The sequence below is a fragment of the Emys orbicularis genome, chromosome 2 (assembly GCF_028017835.1).
Source record: "Emys orbicularis isolate rEmyOrb1 chromosome 2, rEmyOrb1.hap1, whole genome shotgun sequence".
NCBI lineage: Eukaryota > Metazoa > Chordata > Testudines > Emydidae > Emys > Emys orbicularis.
Window position 1 is genome coordinate 295,506,245 of NC_088684.1, and position 14,802 is coordinate 295,521,046.

The 14,802-nt window shown below is 57.0% G+C and overlaps 1 protein-coding gene across 1 annotated transcript in view; it reads left to right on the forward strand.

Moving 5' to 3' along the window:
• The window catches only part of LOC135873882 (NAC-alpha domain-containing protein 1-like), a 49,019-nt gene that overhangs the window by 22,153 nt on the left and 12,064 nt on the right, over positions 1-14,802 (forward strand). The window contains exons 2-3 of the mRNA XM_065398491.1: positions 6,693-12,782; positions 13,530-13,589. Of these exons, the coding sequence (XP_065254563.1) occupies positions 6,693-12,782; positions 13,530-13,589 (6,150 nt within the window). The remainder of the gene's footprint in view (positions 1-6,692; positions 12,783-13,529; positions 13,590-14,802) is intronic.

The window sequence follows — 14,802 nt, forward strand, 5'->3', positions numbered from 1 at the left end:
AGTCCATTTAAAAACAAAAACCAAAACCTGAGCATCCTTTTAAGTCCGGGCGTGGTCTCCATAGCGAAGCCCGAAATGATCATTTGTCTCTGGTGTAGAAGTTTCCCTGTAACGCTGATCACGCTCCCAAGGTCATGCTTGACATCGTGCAGGTTCTCTGGGGAGGCTCCCACAGCGCCGCGTCCCGCTCGGGAATCTCGAGCAGACGTCGAGCCCTGCTGAGCAAAATGGAGCTGAGGTCAGAGGAACGCTGGGTGTGGAGCAGAGCCAAACATGGCAGGGGACATTCCAGCCGCTGCTCCCATCAGTGCTTGGCGTGAATTCAGGGAGTCTGGTTGGAGCTGATTTGGGTGTAGCTCCAAACTCCCTTTGCATGCTCCCCGGGGGGAAATGCCCAGTTCTGTAGCTTGGGCAGCTTGGAAGCTAAACCTGGAGGTAAGCAGGATTTCATAGCTTGGTATGGCCTTCCCGGAGAGCGTAGGGAATGGTGGTGGAGAAAATCAATCGTCTCTGTCCTCTCCTCCCTGATAGATGTTAGTTACTCCAAATGCACCTCCCCTTGCATGGGAGAGCAGCTGAATGTAAGCCGCAAAATCTCGGTAATAACGACACTATTACAGGACACAGGATGGGGCAGGAGGGCGGGCTCCCTAGGCAGCTTCTAGCCTTCCAACGTGCAAGTACCCGACAGTTGCATTACTGGACGCCTGCCAAAGGTCCTGTGTAACTAATGCCGGGCACTAGTGATACCTGGACATGGTGAGTCAAACCAAACTCTCCCATCATCCCGCTGGGACAAGAACCGCCCTACTGCCCTAAGCAGAGCTCGACAGGGTGGACACAGCCAATGGCGTTGCTCGCTTGGCTGGGGGATCGGTAAGGGGCTGCAAAGCCGCTCACCATTCAGGGCTGCAGTGCCTGGAAGTAGCTTCCCCTCAGCTATCGGATCAGGGTTCTGTTCTCAGCCCTGCCACAGCTTTCCTGAGCAAGCTACTGAATCTCAGTGGCTCAGACCCCCACCTGGGGGGCGGGGAGAATCCTCCTTCATGTCTCAATCAAAAGAGCTGCTTTGGGGGCAGAGACCCTCAGTGGACGTATGCCAGGCACAACGGGGGCTCTGATCTCGGAGGAGGGCCTCTGCTACTATCCCAAGAGCTCCTCCAGATAGGAGACCTAGCCCCCGAAGTCACTTCCTTTCCAGTGCCATGGGCTGAATGGGAACAAGAGACACTTCGTAGCTCCCAGGAGTGATGGGTAAAAGCTGTCCGTCGGGGCAGTCTTTGGAATGACACCGCCTGCTTCCCTCGTGGTGTTTCTAGGAAGGCCCGTAGCTAGATATCCCCAGGGCCTCGCCTCTGCTGTCTGAGGACACGCTGCTGTGCCCGGGCGAAGGGGAGCGGTACTCGCTGCGCTGGCTGGAATTAAGCAAAGGAACATCTAGGTTTGACTGTTGGCTGAACTACAGTCTGTCTCGCTGGTGGGAACAGAATAAGAGAGGCAAGCTAGCCAGAAGGCCTTGAGCAGATTCTCTTGTGAGTAGCAATCCAGCCCGGGGTCCTGGGCCTGAGCTACCTTAGTGGAAGCTAGAGGTGGAGCAGTGTGTTTACTCCACCCCAGAGGTGGCTGCATCTCGGTGAACGAAGATGTCTGATTACTATAGCAGGTGACTTCTGGATGAAAGGGGTTGTGTATAAATAGTGACCCTCCCACCACCTCCCTCTCCTGTTCATCTAACTGTAATACCTGCCAAATATTGAGGCAGTGGCTTATGTGGGCTTAGCTGCAGGTGGCTCCTGCAGTCTGTGCGCTTCATGGTCCTGCCAATTACCTTGTAATCCCTGGGCTTATTTTGTGTCTCGCCTTCTGATGCACTTATCCACCCAGCAGCTCGATAATTGGGGGGAGGGGGAGTGTTTGAAAAGCAGGTAGGCTTGTGGCATTCCCCCACTAGGGACACTTCCACTGTCTGGGCTGCCTTCCTCCCTCTCATGTAACTTCTAGGGCACAGTTGGGATGGAGCCTGGGCCATTCCACTTCCTCTCCCCCCACCCCCAGCTTTGTGTGCTTGGGGCACGTCAGTCCAGCTCAGACTGTCGGGGTGTATCATGACTGCTCTGCCAACGCCGAGCACCCTCTCTAGACAGGTGAATGGAGGAGCAGATCCAATGAGTCTCCAGCTGTCCTGGCCACAGAACCCCACGGCCCCTGCTCTTTAAACCAGAATACTCTGCGTTCCTAGTGTAGTACGGCCCATCCAAAGAGCTCGCTTCACAGCTACGGCCTCACGGCACCGCTGAGACATGCCAGCATTGTCCTCATTGTGGAGGTGGGTAAACTGAGGCATAGAGTGGCCAACATGCCCAAGGTCTCAGACTACAGGTCTGCCATGTCCTAGGCCTTAACCTCAAGCCTGTGTACGGCGGAATAAACGCGTTCTTTTGCCTTATTACAAATTGTCTGTTCCGCTCCCTTGAATGTGCTAGGTAATGGGGGGGGGGGGGTGAACTGCTAGGCCAGGACCCAGGTTGGAAACCCTTGGATTCTTGGAATCACCGGTTCCAACCCCCCAGGGTTATCTCCAGACCTTTATCCTTCTGTCTTGGCTAAATGGAGCTGCATGCAACTGACAGGATGAGGATTAATCAAGTCCTGTCTGAGCTTCCTAACTCCCCAGGACTCTTATCAGGAGTAGCTTCATAGAATCTCAGGGTGGGAAGGGACCTCAGGGGGTATCTAGTCCAACCCCCTGCTCAAAGCAGGACCAACCCCAACTAAATCATCCCAGCCACGGCTTTGTCAAGCTGGGCCTTAAAAACCTCCAAGGAAGGAGATTCCACCACCTCCCTAGATAACCCATTCCAGTGCTTCACCACCCTCCTAGTAGAAAAAGTTTTTCCTAATATCCAACCTAGACCTCCCCCACTGCAACTTGAGACCATTACTCCTTGTTCTGTCATCTGCCACCACTGAACAGTCATTGGCTAACCCTGTCTCATCAGGTAGTTGCACTTCCCTCTCCCCCACCCCAGAGATGGCTGCATGTAGCTGAGGCTGCACACACATAGATGCGCGGCACTTGGAGAGGAAATAGAGATTTGTAAAGGCCGTGTGGGGTGCGGGCAAGGGGAGGAGGAGGATGGTGGCTTTGGGGAGAACCCTGGAAGAGGTAACTTGAGTTTCCAGGTCTGTGGCGTCTCTGATCACTCGCTCCGTGACGTTGGACTGTGACTAAGTCGAGACCTGGGGAGATGGTGGTTGAATGGGAAGCTGCTATCCAGAGTCTAGGGTGGAGCAGGGCTTGGAGGCCATTCCCATTTTAATATCTATTCCACAACTGCATCTCTTGTGCACTGCACTACCCTATAGACCAGGGGTGGTCAACCTGAGCCTGAGAAGGAGCCAGAGTTTACCAATGTGCATTGCCAAAGAGCCACCGTAACACATCAATAGCGCCCCCACCCCAGCCCCAAATGTCTCCCACCTGCCAGCAGCACCTAACCCTCCATCCCTGCGCCTCCCGCCCGCCGCGATCAGCTGTTTTGTGGTGTGCCGGAGGCTTGGGGGAGGAGGAGGTGCAAGGGCAGACTCGGGAAGGGGTGGGGGCCTTGGGGGAAGGAGTGGAGTGGGGCTGGGGCTTGAGCAGTGAGCGCCCTGTAGCACATTGGAAAGTTGGCGCCTGTAGCTCCAGCACCAGAGTTGGGGCCTATACAAGGAGCCGCTTGTGGCTCCGGAGCCCCAGGTTGGCCACGCCTGCTCTAGATCCAAACAGACCAGGCATTGGACATACAGTCCCTGCCCCCAAAGAAATTAGCCTAAACAGACACAGGGTGAGAAGGAAAATGAGACCACATCACCTTTCTCTGGCTTAAAGTTGCACTGCAGATCAGCAGCAGAGTTAGGAAGGGAGCCCCAGTCCAGAGCCCTCCCCACTAGGCCACACTACTTCCCAGCACCCTGGAAAGTTTCCTGGCCTTGTGCATTCAAGGGGGGGAGCTGCAATCCTTAGTGCTACTCGCCCCGTCCAACTGAACCTTCAGGTGTAGTGATCAGGTCAACAGCAGCGTCAGTCCATCCCGCCCCTTCTCCCTCGGGAGACGTAGCTGCCTTATGGAGTTAAAGAAATGGCCACTCTGCAGTCCCTTCAGTGTACACTGTGTGTGCTCTGGCTGCAGGCCCGGCTGTCTCCAGCGGGATTCTTTCCCAGACATCCGCGAAGCGGGCGTGGGGGTGAGTCAGCATTTTAATGGGAAACATCTAGGGTGCTGCAGCCCGGGCTCTGACTCCACAAAGTGGCATTGTCTCTTCTGCACTGGTACTGTCAGTGTCCCGGCACCACGGCAGGATCTGCTCCAGGGGCTGTGTTCTTCGGGTGGGATTGAAACCAGAGTCTGCTGGCTTTGCCCAAGACTCCAGGCTATTCTGAGGCGTTCGAACTTGGCCAGGACACTGGTTTATCTTGGCGTGACTGCGCACCTGGGGAAGGCACTGCTTCGGGTGGATCAGGAAGCCTTTGTGTCCTGGTCCCATCTGTCCTGTCGTGCATGGCATCCTTACACAGCTGCTGCACGCCAGGGCTGGGTAAAGCGGCTGTTGGGGCTCTCGCATTAAACTTGCCAACTCATCCTCTGTCTCCAAGTGCTGTAGCAGTGAGCGCTTTCTTGTCGCCAATTGCTGCAGCTCTCCAATCAAACAAGGAAACTGCATTGGCCTCCCTGGACGCTTACGGGTAATTCTTTCTCTGCTCCTCTTCCTACCTTGCCCAGGGAGCTGCTGAGGCCTGACCCGTCCTCTCTACCCACAAAACTGGGTTGGGGGGGTGTAATGGAAGCACATCTGAGGGGATGGGGAGTTTGGGGGGAGGGACTGGAAATGGGATCTAGATCCCTTCACCCAACAGCTGCTTTGGCATCTGGGCTAGATGTGGTGGCTGTTTGGTTGTCAGCATGAGATGAACTGCTGATCTCAGCTCTGTTCCTAGTCTGGCAGAGCTGGAGGCAGCAGTGGTGGGGTTTGGTGGCAGATTCCCTAGACCTAAACTATGGGAGTGGCCCCCAGGTCACCTCTGGTGCCAGTCAGGGCAGAGACTAGAGCTGGGTAAAGAAGTGAACAGAAGCAGGGAGTCCATCCTGCTACTTGCAGGTCCTGATCTGTTCCCCTAGCCTGGCTGGGTGCTGGATGTGGGTGAAAACCTCCAAGCCCGGGGTTTCACAATGGCTGTTTGCCCAAAGGTGTTCAGGACACGTTCCTTGTTTATCTCCCTGCCAATGACAGACACCGTGAAAAGCCAGGTGCTGAAGTGAGCAGCTTTCTGAAATGTGTTTGTAGAGTATTTGCCAGTGGTTTATACAAACCAGGATCAATCCATGAACAACGTAAAGGGCTAAACTCCCAGTTAACACTGCAAACAATGAATAATTTGATCAACATGCTAATCAAATGGCTGGGGAAGCTTGCTCCATAGAAAGAATATCTGGGTCTCCAAGACTGTCGGTTCCTTTCAGCAACACTAAATTGACTTAGTTTCTTTAGCATGGGTCTGCCAAGCATGGCTTGCCCAACAATCCAATTAAGCACTCCCTGCCCAGTACTTACGTACTTGTGTATCTGACTGTCTTACACTTAGCATCTCTCAGCAGCGTGTGATAACATGTCTTGTGGTCACATAAACTTCAGACGTTTTAAATGGTAGCCATTACTTTTAGCTTGGTTCGGTCGCCAAGCAGATGCTTGTGTCAAAACTGTCCACAGTCCAGTCTGACTTCTAAAATCAGACACTAGAACTAATGAAACTGAAATCATAGGCTAAACTTTTCCTCAGGAAACACTAAACTTCAGTCTCATGCACTATTTGTGTAGTCTATACAGCAAGGAAATTAATGAAATCACATCCTCTACAGCTGGAAGTACCATCTACCCTCTGCCCGGCTGAATGGGGTTGTACTCCAGCATCTGTGACTATCCCTACTTCAAAAAGTGACTCTGTAAATGGCACTGTTTACTCTAGAGTTCCAGCTCATGGGTGACCAGTGCACAAGAGGGAGATGGTGCTCTTTGAATTGCCAGTGTTGCAAACCCTTGTGGGATCTAACCGTCCAGCTGGCGTTCACCCTTCATGCACCATCACCAACGTTCTGCAGGTCAAGTCCTGCTCCCTGCTGAAGGCAGAGGTTGCACAAGTGTAGCTGATTGGCACTTTGGTGAACAATGCTCGTGCACAAGGGAGAAGAGAACCAAGTCGACTAGCTGTTCCTTAGCTGGGTGGGTTCTGCAGAGGGTAGTGGAACAAGATCCATGTCTTGTTGCTAATGGGATTGGATCTCTTGAGTGAGAAGGGGACAGCTTGGCATAGTCCCTCTCCAGAGTAGAACAGCACTTGAGACCGGCTTTTGGGGTGGGAGGAGGTGTCCTCTCGCTAGACTCCAGTCTCCCCACCTCCCTGGCGCTGGAACCAGGGCTGGAGTTTGTACATGGGAACCAGAAAACAAAACTGGCCACTCAAAGGCTACAACGAAGTGCAGACCCCCATGGCTGGTGAAAAGCAAATCTGGGTTGCAATGCTTTAATCCAAGGGGTCTAGTGACCAGGGTGTGGCTTGTCTCCCTGCCACCTCTGCAGGCTTAGCCCTGCTGTGGCATAGGGGAGTCCTGGAGCAAGTGCCAGACTCAATGTCTCTCCTTCTGCTCTCTCCCCAGATGGCTTGCGGAATGCCTCCAGCACTTCCACCCCCAGCGGTGACTCTTCACCCCCCTCTGCCCTGACTCCACTGCAGGTCTCACCGACAGCAGCCCCCGATTGTACCAACCCCATTGCCATGGACCCCACCCTCTGCAGCCCAGGTGCCCTGGCCTTCCTGCCGGCCAAGAAAGAGGACAGGCCCCAGCCAGAAGGAGCCAGCTGCGACACCGCTGTTGGTAGCTCCCCCGCTGGCCTGGCTGCGCTGAGCGAGTGTGGCCAGGTCCTGCTGGAAACTCCTCCCAAAGGCCTCAGGGAAGTGCTGAGCGTGGACATGCTGGACACCAGGATCGTGATGGGGGAGGAGACCCAGTGCATCAATGACGAGACGGACGCAGGGCTGGAGCCGCACGGCTCGCTGCTGGACGCCAAGGCTCCCGCATCAGAAGCAGCTGGCACCAAAAGCCTCGTGGCCGATGCCAGAGAGGAGTCGAGTGACGAGGAAAATCCAATCCTAGAGAGCAGCTCCGAGGCTGCTGGGAAACTCTCTGCCCAGGCCACACCGGGGGAGTCTCCCTGCCCCAAACCCAGAGACAACAGGCAAGTGTGTGTCTATCGGCCTCCTCGGCCGCTGCCCTGGGAGCCCGAAGAGCCGAGCGCGGTGCTAAAGGAGAAGTTGTTTTCTCAGGGTGAAACCACGGCCGATGTGCCTTCCCCATCTCCCGTGCCTGCCAAAGATCCCCCCGATGAGCTGGCCGAGGCAGGGCCCTTGGAGTCTCCACAGGTCAAACCAGTCCTGGATCCGGACCTGTACTTCACGGCCCCGTCGACACCAATCAAAACAGTCTACTCCCACCTCAAGCACCTCCCCTACGCCAAGGACAGCCTGAGCGAGGAGCAGAGCGATCTGGACAACGAAGGGCTGTGCTCCCCGCCCACCTCTCCGTCGGGGTCCTACATCACCGCCGAGGGGGGCAGCTGGGCCTCCTCCGGCACCTCCAGCACGTCCCCGTCTTGTTCTCCCAACCTGATCGCTGAGTCAGAGACCATGGAAGCCTCCACTGCTTATGGGGAATCCCTGTTGGAGCTGGAGCTTTCTGAGGAGCCGGCTCGATTTGCCAGGAGCTCCTGTCTGTCTCCTGAGCAGCTGGAGGAGGAGGAAGGTGACCTGTCTTTGGACAGACTCTCCTCTGGAAACACGGCTCTGCCTTCGGTGCCAGCGGAGGAGGAAGGGGATGGTCAGACCACGCCAGAAGAAGAGTGGGACTCTGAAATTGCTACCTCGATTGCATGGGTCCCTCACACCACAGAGCTGGAGGATCCAGGTGAGCTGCTGCCAGCTCAGGAGGAGGACCTGCCCCAGCCAGGAGGAGACTCTGGGGACGAAACAGAGCCACTGCAAAGCACCTTGGACAGGCAGCCCCTGAAGGTGGAAGTCTTCACCTCAGATAAAGCCGGTGCCAACCTGGGAATGGGGGATGCAGCGAAAGCGCCTCTGGAGTCCAGCCTGTTGTCCTGCTCCCCCATCCCCTTGCCAGGCCTCCAGTCAGAGTCCAGCAGCGTGTCTGGGGCAAGCTGCTCATCGGATGCAGAGACGCCCAGCAGCCTGCAGGCCGGGACCACTGGCTCCTCGGCGGAGCTCCCATCAGACTTCACAGACAACGACCAGATGATCCCTGCCACGCTGCTGCCCTTTCGCGGGAGCCTGATCTTCGAGGCCGAGTCGCTGGAGATCACGCTGTTCCCCCAGGGGGAGTCTGTGGAGAACGACGTTGTCTACGGGGCGGAGGAAGACGACAGCACCTCTGCTTCCTTCCTGCACTCTCTGTCGGAGAACTCCATCAATGAGGGCGTGGACGAGTCCTTCGCCTACCAAGACGACACTTCCCAGTCCTCCGACTCCGCCTCGTACAACGGCGAGGCGGACGAGCGGCTGTACAGCACCGAGCAATACGCTGTGGTGACCCCCTCGGCTCAGGAAGGGGAGAAGCCAGCTGCAGAGGACTCCGAGCAGGGGGCCTCCTGCTCAGGCAGCGAGAGCGAGATGGAGACGTCGTCGGATGCCTCCGACACCGATGAGGAGTACGCGGCTTTCTCGGCTCTGGACATGGAGCTGGGCACAGTCCCCCACACAGAGGTGGAGGTCGGGTTCGAGCCGGAGGGTAACGTGGCTCACCAGGATGAGCTGGAAGGAACCACAGAGGAGGAAGAGGGGGAGGCAGAAGAGAGGCAGCCACCAGCCCAAAGTGAGGGGATGCCGAAATCAGCGGCATTCGCCGAACCCAAGGCAACACCAGTGGCTGAACACAGCAACTCTGAAGACAGCCCAGGAAGTGGCAGTATCTCGCCCGCAGGCCACAGCTGGAGCCCCTCTCTGAAACCAGACAGCACACCATCCCCCGGGGAATCTGCTCCAAGAGCCGAATCTGACCAGGCGGATGATTCTCCAGGGGATACAGGCTCCTCCTCGGAGAGCTCCCTGGAGCACCAGTCCTCGCTGTCGGACATGCAGGAGGCCCTGGAGAAAGGGCTCCCCAACTCAGGAGAGTGTCTGATCGCCTGCTTTGATACAGACGAGGAGACCGAGGCCTTCCCCGGGCTGGAGGTAGTCGTGGAGAATGCAGAGCCACTAAGCCAGTCAGCTACTGCTGAAGTGTGTGTGGCACCGTGGAGAGGCGGGGATGGGAAGGGATCTGCGATACCCTTGCCATGGAAACCGAAGCCAGCTCCCACTGAGCTCGCTGAACCTACCGCCAGGAAAGCCAATGATGCCTCTGTATCTGAGATGGGCACCAAGCTGAAGGAGTCTGAAGCGCGCCTCCTGGAGCTCCTAGACCAGGACAGCACTTCTCTGGGAGGGAAGAGGGAAGGTCACTTCGCGGCCCGACTGGGAGCCTCCGATGACACCAGCTTGGAACAGCCTGAAGTGGCCAGAGCTGACAGTGAGCCAGCAGGAGAGTGCTTGATCGCCTGCTTCTCCTCCTCTGACGAGGAGCTGGAGGAGGCCTCCTCTCTCGATCAAGTCAACAACAATGAGGAACAAGGGGAGCTGTTCTTGGAAGCAAGCCTGGATGCCCTGCCCCCTCTGGGACAAAATGAGACACAGCCAAACGTGCTCTTAGACACAGCCGGCCAGAACGAGCCCATGTTGGCTGTGGGGGTGGATCAGCAACAAGAGCCCCCTCTCCCACCTGGGGATGCCGAGTCCCAGAGCCTGGACCTCCACGTGATGCAGAAAGGCCTGCAGGAACTCCAGAGGAGGCTGGATGGGAGCAGCCAGCTCTTCAGGCCGCAGGAGTGCGGGGAGCTGGACGCGAGCTCAGAATCGGAGATAGAGACCTATGTGAAAAGGTACTTCAGCACCACTGAGTTCTCACTGCTCCCTCAGGCTATAGCAGCTCCAGAGAGCACCAAACCAACCTGGGGGCAAGAAGCCCTAGGCAAGAAGCCAGCCCTGGCAAACAGCAGCATCCCTGAGCCAGTCTGGCCATGCTCAGGGACAGGAGAGACCAAAGACTCCAACTCAGGAGAACCTCAACTGGACGAGAGCTGCCCTGCCTCTCCTGGCAGCTGGATGCCAGCAGAAATGAACAGCAGCACAGACCAGAGTAGAGAAGCGCTCATGGCAAGCGCAGAAGAGAAGTGGCTCACAGCTGAGGCTGCAGAATCTGACTTGGAATCCAAGTTTGGTGCCTCGCCGGTCTCTGCGATGGGAGAGACCCAGCCAAAGGTGGCTGCCCAGGCTCTGGAGAGCCTGGGAGAACCTGTGGAAATGGTAACCCCGGCTCCCTGTTCAAGCACTGTCAGTCTTGACTTGCAGACCAGATCTGCTGAGGAAGCCACCTACATGTCTGTATCAGGAAGTGAGGCATGCAGCCAAACAGATTCTGTCTCTGCTCAGGTTTGCCCCCTAGGACACCAACTTGAAATGGAATCTCCCACTGCAGCTGCTCTAGGCCAAACCCTGCCCGAACCAGGGGCTCAAGTGTTCCAGGCCCCATGTGTCTGCAGCTTGGATCCAGACTTGCCTGAGTTGAGGGACAGCAACATGAATCTACTGGAAACCGCTAGCTCTGAGTCTCCCTGGGAGCTTGAGCGTGGTGCTGGAGGGGATCAAGATTCCTCTGTCTCAACAAGCTGCAGCGAGAACATTGTGCTCAAAGGGGAAATGGAGAGCGCTGATGCAGAAGAAACGGCCAAGAAAACAACTGGAGACCGGCCCGGCCGTGATGAGCTGCCTGGTGGCAAGGGGGCCTCTACTCAAGAGCAGTGGGTGGGTAGCACCCAACTTCCTCTGGAAGTGAAGGCAGCATCAAAAGATGAGCCAGCCGCCCTGCAGCAGAGCGAGGGTCTGGGCGATGTGCCGGAAGAGGAAGCGCTCGGCTCTGAGGCTACGTCCGAAGAGGGGGTCTGCCTTACAGATGAGGAGAGGGAGGCTGAGGCTCAGCCCGAAGAGAGTCGGCGAGGAACTCCCCCGCCCAAAGGAGAGAAGGAGGTGGAGCTGGTAGACAGTGTGGAGGCAGCTTCCGAAGGCAGCTCTTCCGCGTTCAGCAATGACCTGCCCAGTGGAGACTCCCTGGAAGGCAGGCGAACACCAGGCCATGCAGCACTCAGTCCTCCACTTCGTCTTGATGACGACAAGATGACCACTGCGGACTCTACACGGGAGGAACCCGACCAGGCCGCTTCCTCCAGAGAATCTTCCCCAGAGCCACCGGACACCACACAGTCCTTCATGCACACGGATTCCAGCTTCGTCATGGCCTCTGAGGAGAGCACGGGAGAGAGCACCAGACTAGTTGCCCCGGAGGATTTCGGCTCAGGGAGAGAACTGGGCACTCCCAAACAAGCAGAGAGCCAGTTGACAGAGCGGCAAGAGGGGGACATTCCAACAGAGCTGAAGGAAGCAGTCCTACCACCGGAATATCTCCACGTGGGCATCAGCAGCAGAGAGACTCCATCACTGCTTGTGCCCAGCCCCTCAGGGGTGTCTTCAGCTGAGCACAGCCTGGCCCCAGAGCCCCCTGAGCACAGTCTGGCTTTGTGTTTGCACTATTCCTCCCTGCGAGAAGCTCCACGTTCCACTCGCTCAGAGCGCACCAGACTAAGAGCCGACGTGCCAGCGCCTAGCAATCAGCGGCTGCTCTTCACGGCTTCTGAGGAGGAGATCTACATAGGCGAGCCTGCTGTTCGTGACCAGCCCCCCGCAGAGCCTGGGGACAGCTGTCCCAGCACAAGCCAGGAAGCAGAGGGTCCTGCTGAATATTCAGGGCCAACAAAAACGGGCCCTGACTCGCTGGAATCCAAAGCCGTCACTGCAGAAAGCCTGTCGGTCAGCCTTGGATTGCTTGAGCCATCTGGTGCCTTGGTGGAGAACCCTGCTGACCCGCCAGCAGTATCTCGTGAGCGGCAGCAAATCACCGCCATGTTACAAGGCTCCTTCGGGAACCTCCAGACCTTCCAGCTCAAAGTGGGGCCTCTTTGTCCTGCGAGCAGCCAGATGGTGACAGAAGCACAAAGTGTCCTTGCCAGCCTCAAGGAGAGGGTCTTGGAGAGCTCCTCAGGAGAGGCCACCCCAGACTCCTTGGGGGCCAGCAAAGCACAAGACTGGGTGGTCGAAGCTCAGCCTGAACCTGAAACGCCCACTCATGAACTCGCCGCTGGCAGTGCCTCCCAGCAGCCTAGTAAGGAGCAGGGTGCTCAGCAGCCCTCCGAGGCCGAGAGCGCCTCAGAACAAGCACAACTGGAGAGCATCTGTGAGACGCTGCTTGCAGCGGAGGTGACGCCCAGCCCTGTGCTGCTCACTTCCTCCGTGGGCAGCAGTGAGTCCGTGACCCCTGTGCTAGAGGAACAGGATCTCTCAGCAGAGGAAGACTCTGGCCTGCACAGTGAAGGGCCCTTGGAGGAAGAGGCCATCCAGGCTTCCTCTGGAACTCATGCCAAAGACCAGGACCAGAGGTCACTGAGCCTGGAGGAGCCTGCCGAGCTGGGGATCTCACCCAGGGAGGAAGAGCCCTGGGAGAGCCCTGGGGAGGCAGGTGTAGATGGGGCCATGCCACAGGCCAGCCAAGCAGGACACCTGCAGAGTCCACAGCATCCAGCAGACGGAGGTAATCGGCAAAGCCAAATCCCATTGGACGATACTGAAAGCAGCAGAGAGTATGAGACGCTTCCAACTACAGAAGCAACTGGTCCATTGATACTCAGTTCCTCTCCTTCTCCTGAGCCCTCAGCAGCTTCCCTGCCAAGTGATTCCCAGCCTCCCAAGTCTCCTCCACAAGAGCCTTGCCCCATCCCTGCAGCTGCTCCCCTCCAGCCAGGTCAGCCTGCCTCTCCTGCATCCACTGTGGAGGATGCACCTTCCCCTGAGCCCTCGGCAGTGTCCCTGGCAAGTGATTCCCAGCCTCCCAAGTCTCCTCCACCGGAGCCCTGCCCCATCCCTGCGGCTGCTCCCCTCCAGCCAGGTCGGCCTGCCTCTCCTGAGCCCTCGGCAGTGTCCCTGGCAAGTGATTCCCAGCCTCCCAAGTCTCCTCCACCGGAGCCCTGCCCCATCCCTGCGGCTGCTCCCCTCCAGCCAGGTCGGCCTGCCTCTCCTGAGCCCTCGGCAGTGTCCCTGGTGAGTGATTCCGAGTCTCCTCCACCGGAGCCCTGCCCCATCCCTGCGGCTGCTCCCCTCCAGCCAGGTCAGCCTGCCTCTCCTGAAGCCACTGTGGAGGATGCACCTTCCCCTCCTCCTTGCTCTGAACTCATAGAAGTGCCTCCTGCTTTATCCTTCCTGCCACCTTGCTCAGAGGATCCTATCCAAGGCCAAAAAGACACCTCAGGGCTCCCCGCATCTGATGCGCTCTCTGTCGCAGAGGACACTCACGCTGAAGACCAGCCATCTCTCCTGCTGGATTCCAGGAAATACTTAGAAGGTAACGTCCCTTCTTCCCCCTCCTGCTCCCTGTATTAGGGGATGAACGTCTGCTGGGAATGACCTGGTCTGCCCAGGTCAGGGAGGGTAGAAGGCAGCTGCTTCTCTAACCCTCTCCCTTACAGAACAGGCCAATATCAGTGTAGGCTTAGTGGACCTAGTGCCAGTGGTCTTGGTGGGCCCTCCGAGGATAAGCTTCTCCAACACGAACCTCCACTAGCAGTTCTGGCCTAGTCCTATGGAGACATGTTTCTCTAAAGCACTTGGCATCCGACCTGCTCCCTTGGGAAAGCGTCACTGAGTCAGAAGAGCAGGGAGAAGCTTGCAGTGCATTTGACCAAACGTACAGCTCCTGGGGCTGAACAAGAGTTTTCCAGCTCCCCTTGCTGCCAGCCCTTAACCTTCCCCCATACACCAACGGGACTAAACCCAAACCCTGGCCATGGGGCAAGTGTGAAGGCCCCCAGTTCTACTCGGATGTGGCTCAGGCAATGCTCTAAGGTTCTTGCCCAAGCCCTGTGTTTGGACTTTGGATTCCCATTCCTATCTCGAGCAGGCTAGACTCTCATTGCATCCTGTAACCTTCATGTGAGCCAGGAACCACCTACCCCAAGGTAGGCATGATGCGGTTAGCACACTACTACCTCAAATGTGTCCGTGATGGCTCCGTGGATAGCATCCTTCCCTCCAAGTTGGTACTGAACCAGTGCCCATCCAAGGTGCAGGGGAAAGGGCTTGCCCTGCTGCTGGATGCCCCTAACTGATGCTCCTCAAGACCAATATCCTGACTCCTTTGGGCCACAAAGGATCCCGTGGCGCTCCTTGAAAGAATAGGTGATGGGCTAGCCGAGCTCCAATCAAATTAATCTGCAGCTTCAGCTGGGAGAGTGTCCTTGACACACTCTCTCAGGCTGGTGCTAATAGACACCTCATTCCACTCCAGAGAGCTGCATTTCTGGCTATGGTGAGGGATGATGGACAATCTCAAACATGCGTTGCAAAGGTCACTAGCTCTTGGACTGGGAGGAAGCGTCTCTCAAACAGGAACAGCTGCATTCCTCATCCAGGGGGTCCCAGACCTTGAGGCTCTTATCTCCTGCCCTGGCCATGTCCTCTCTGCCACGTCAGTGACCTCTGCAAATCTCTGAACTCCGTTAAAGTGCTGGGTGATGCTGGCATCTCCCAAAGGTGGCAGCCCTTTCTGCTTGGCCTCT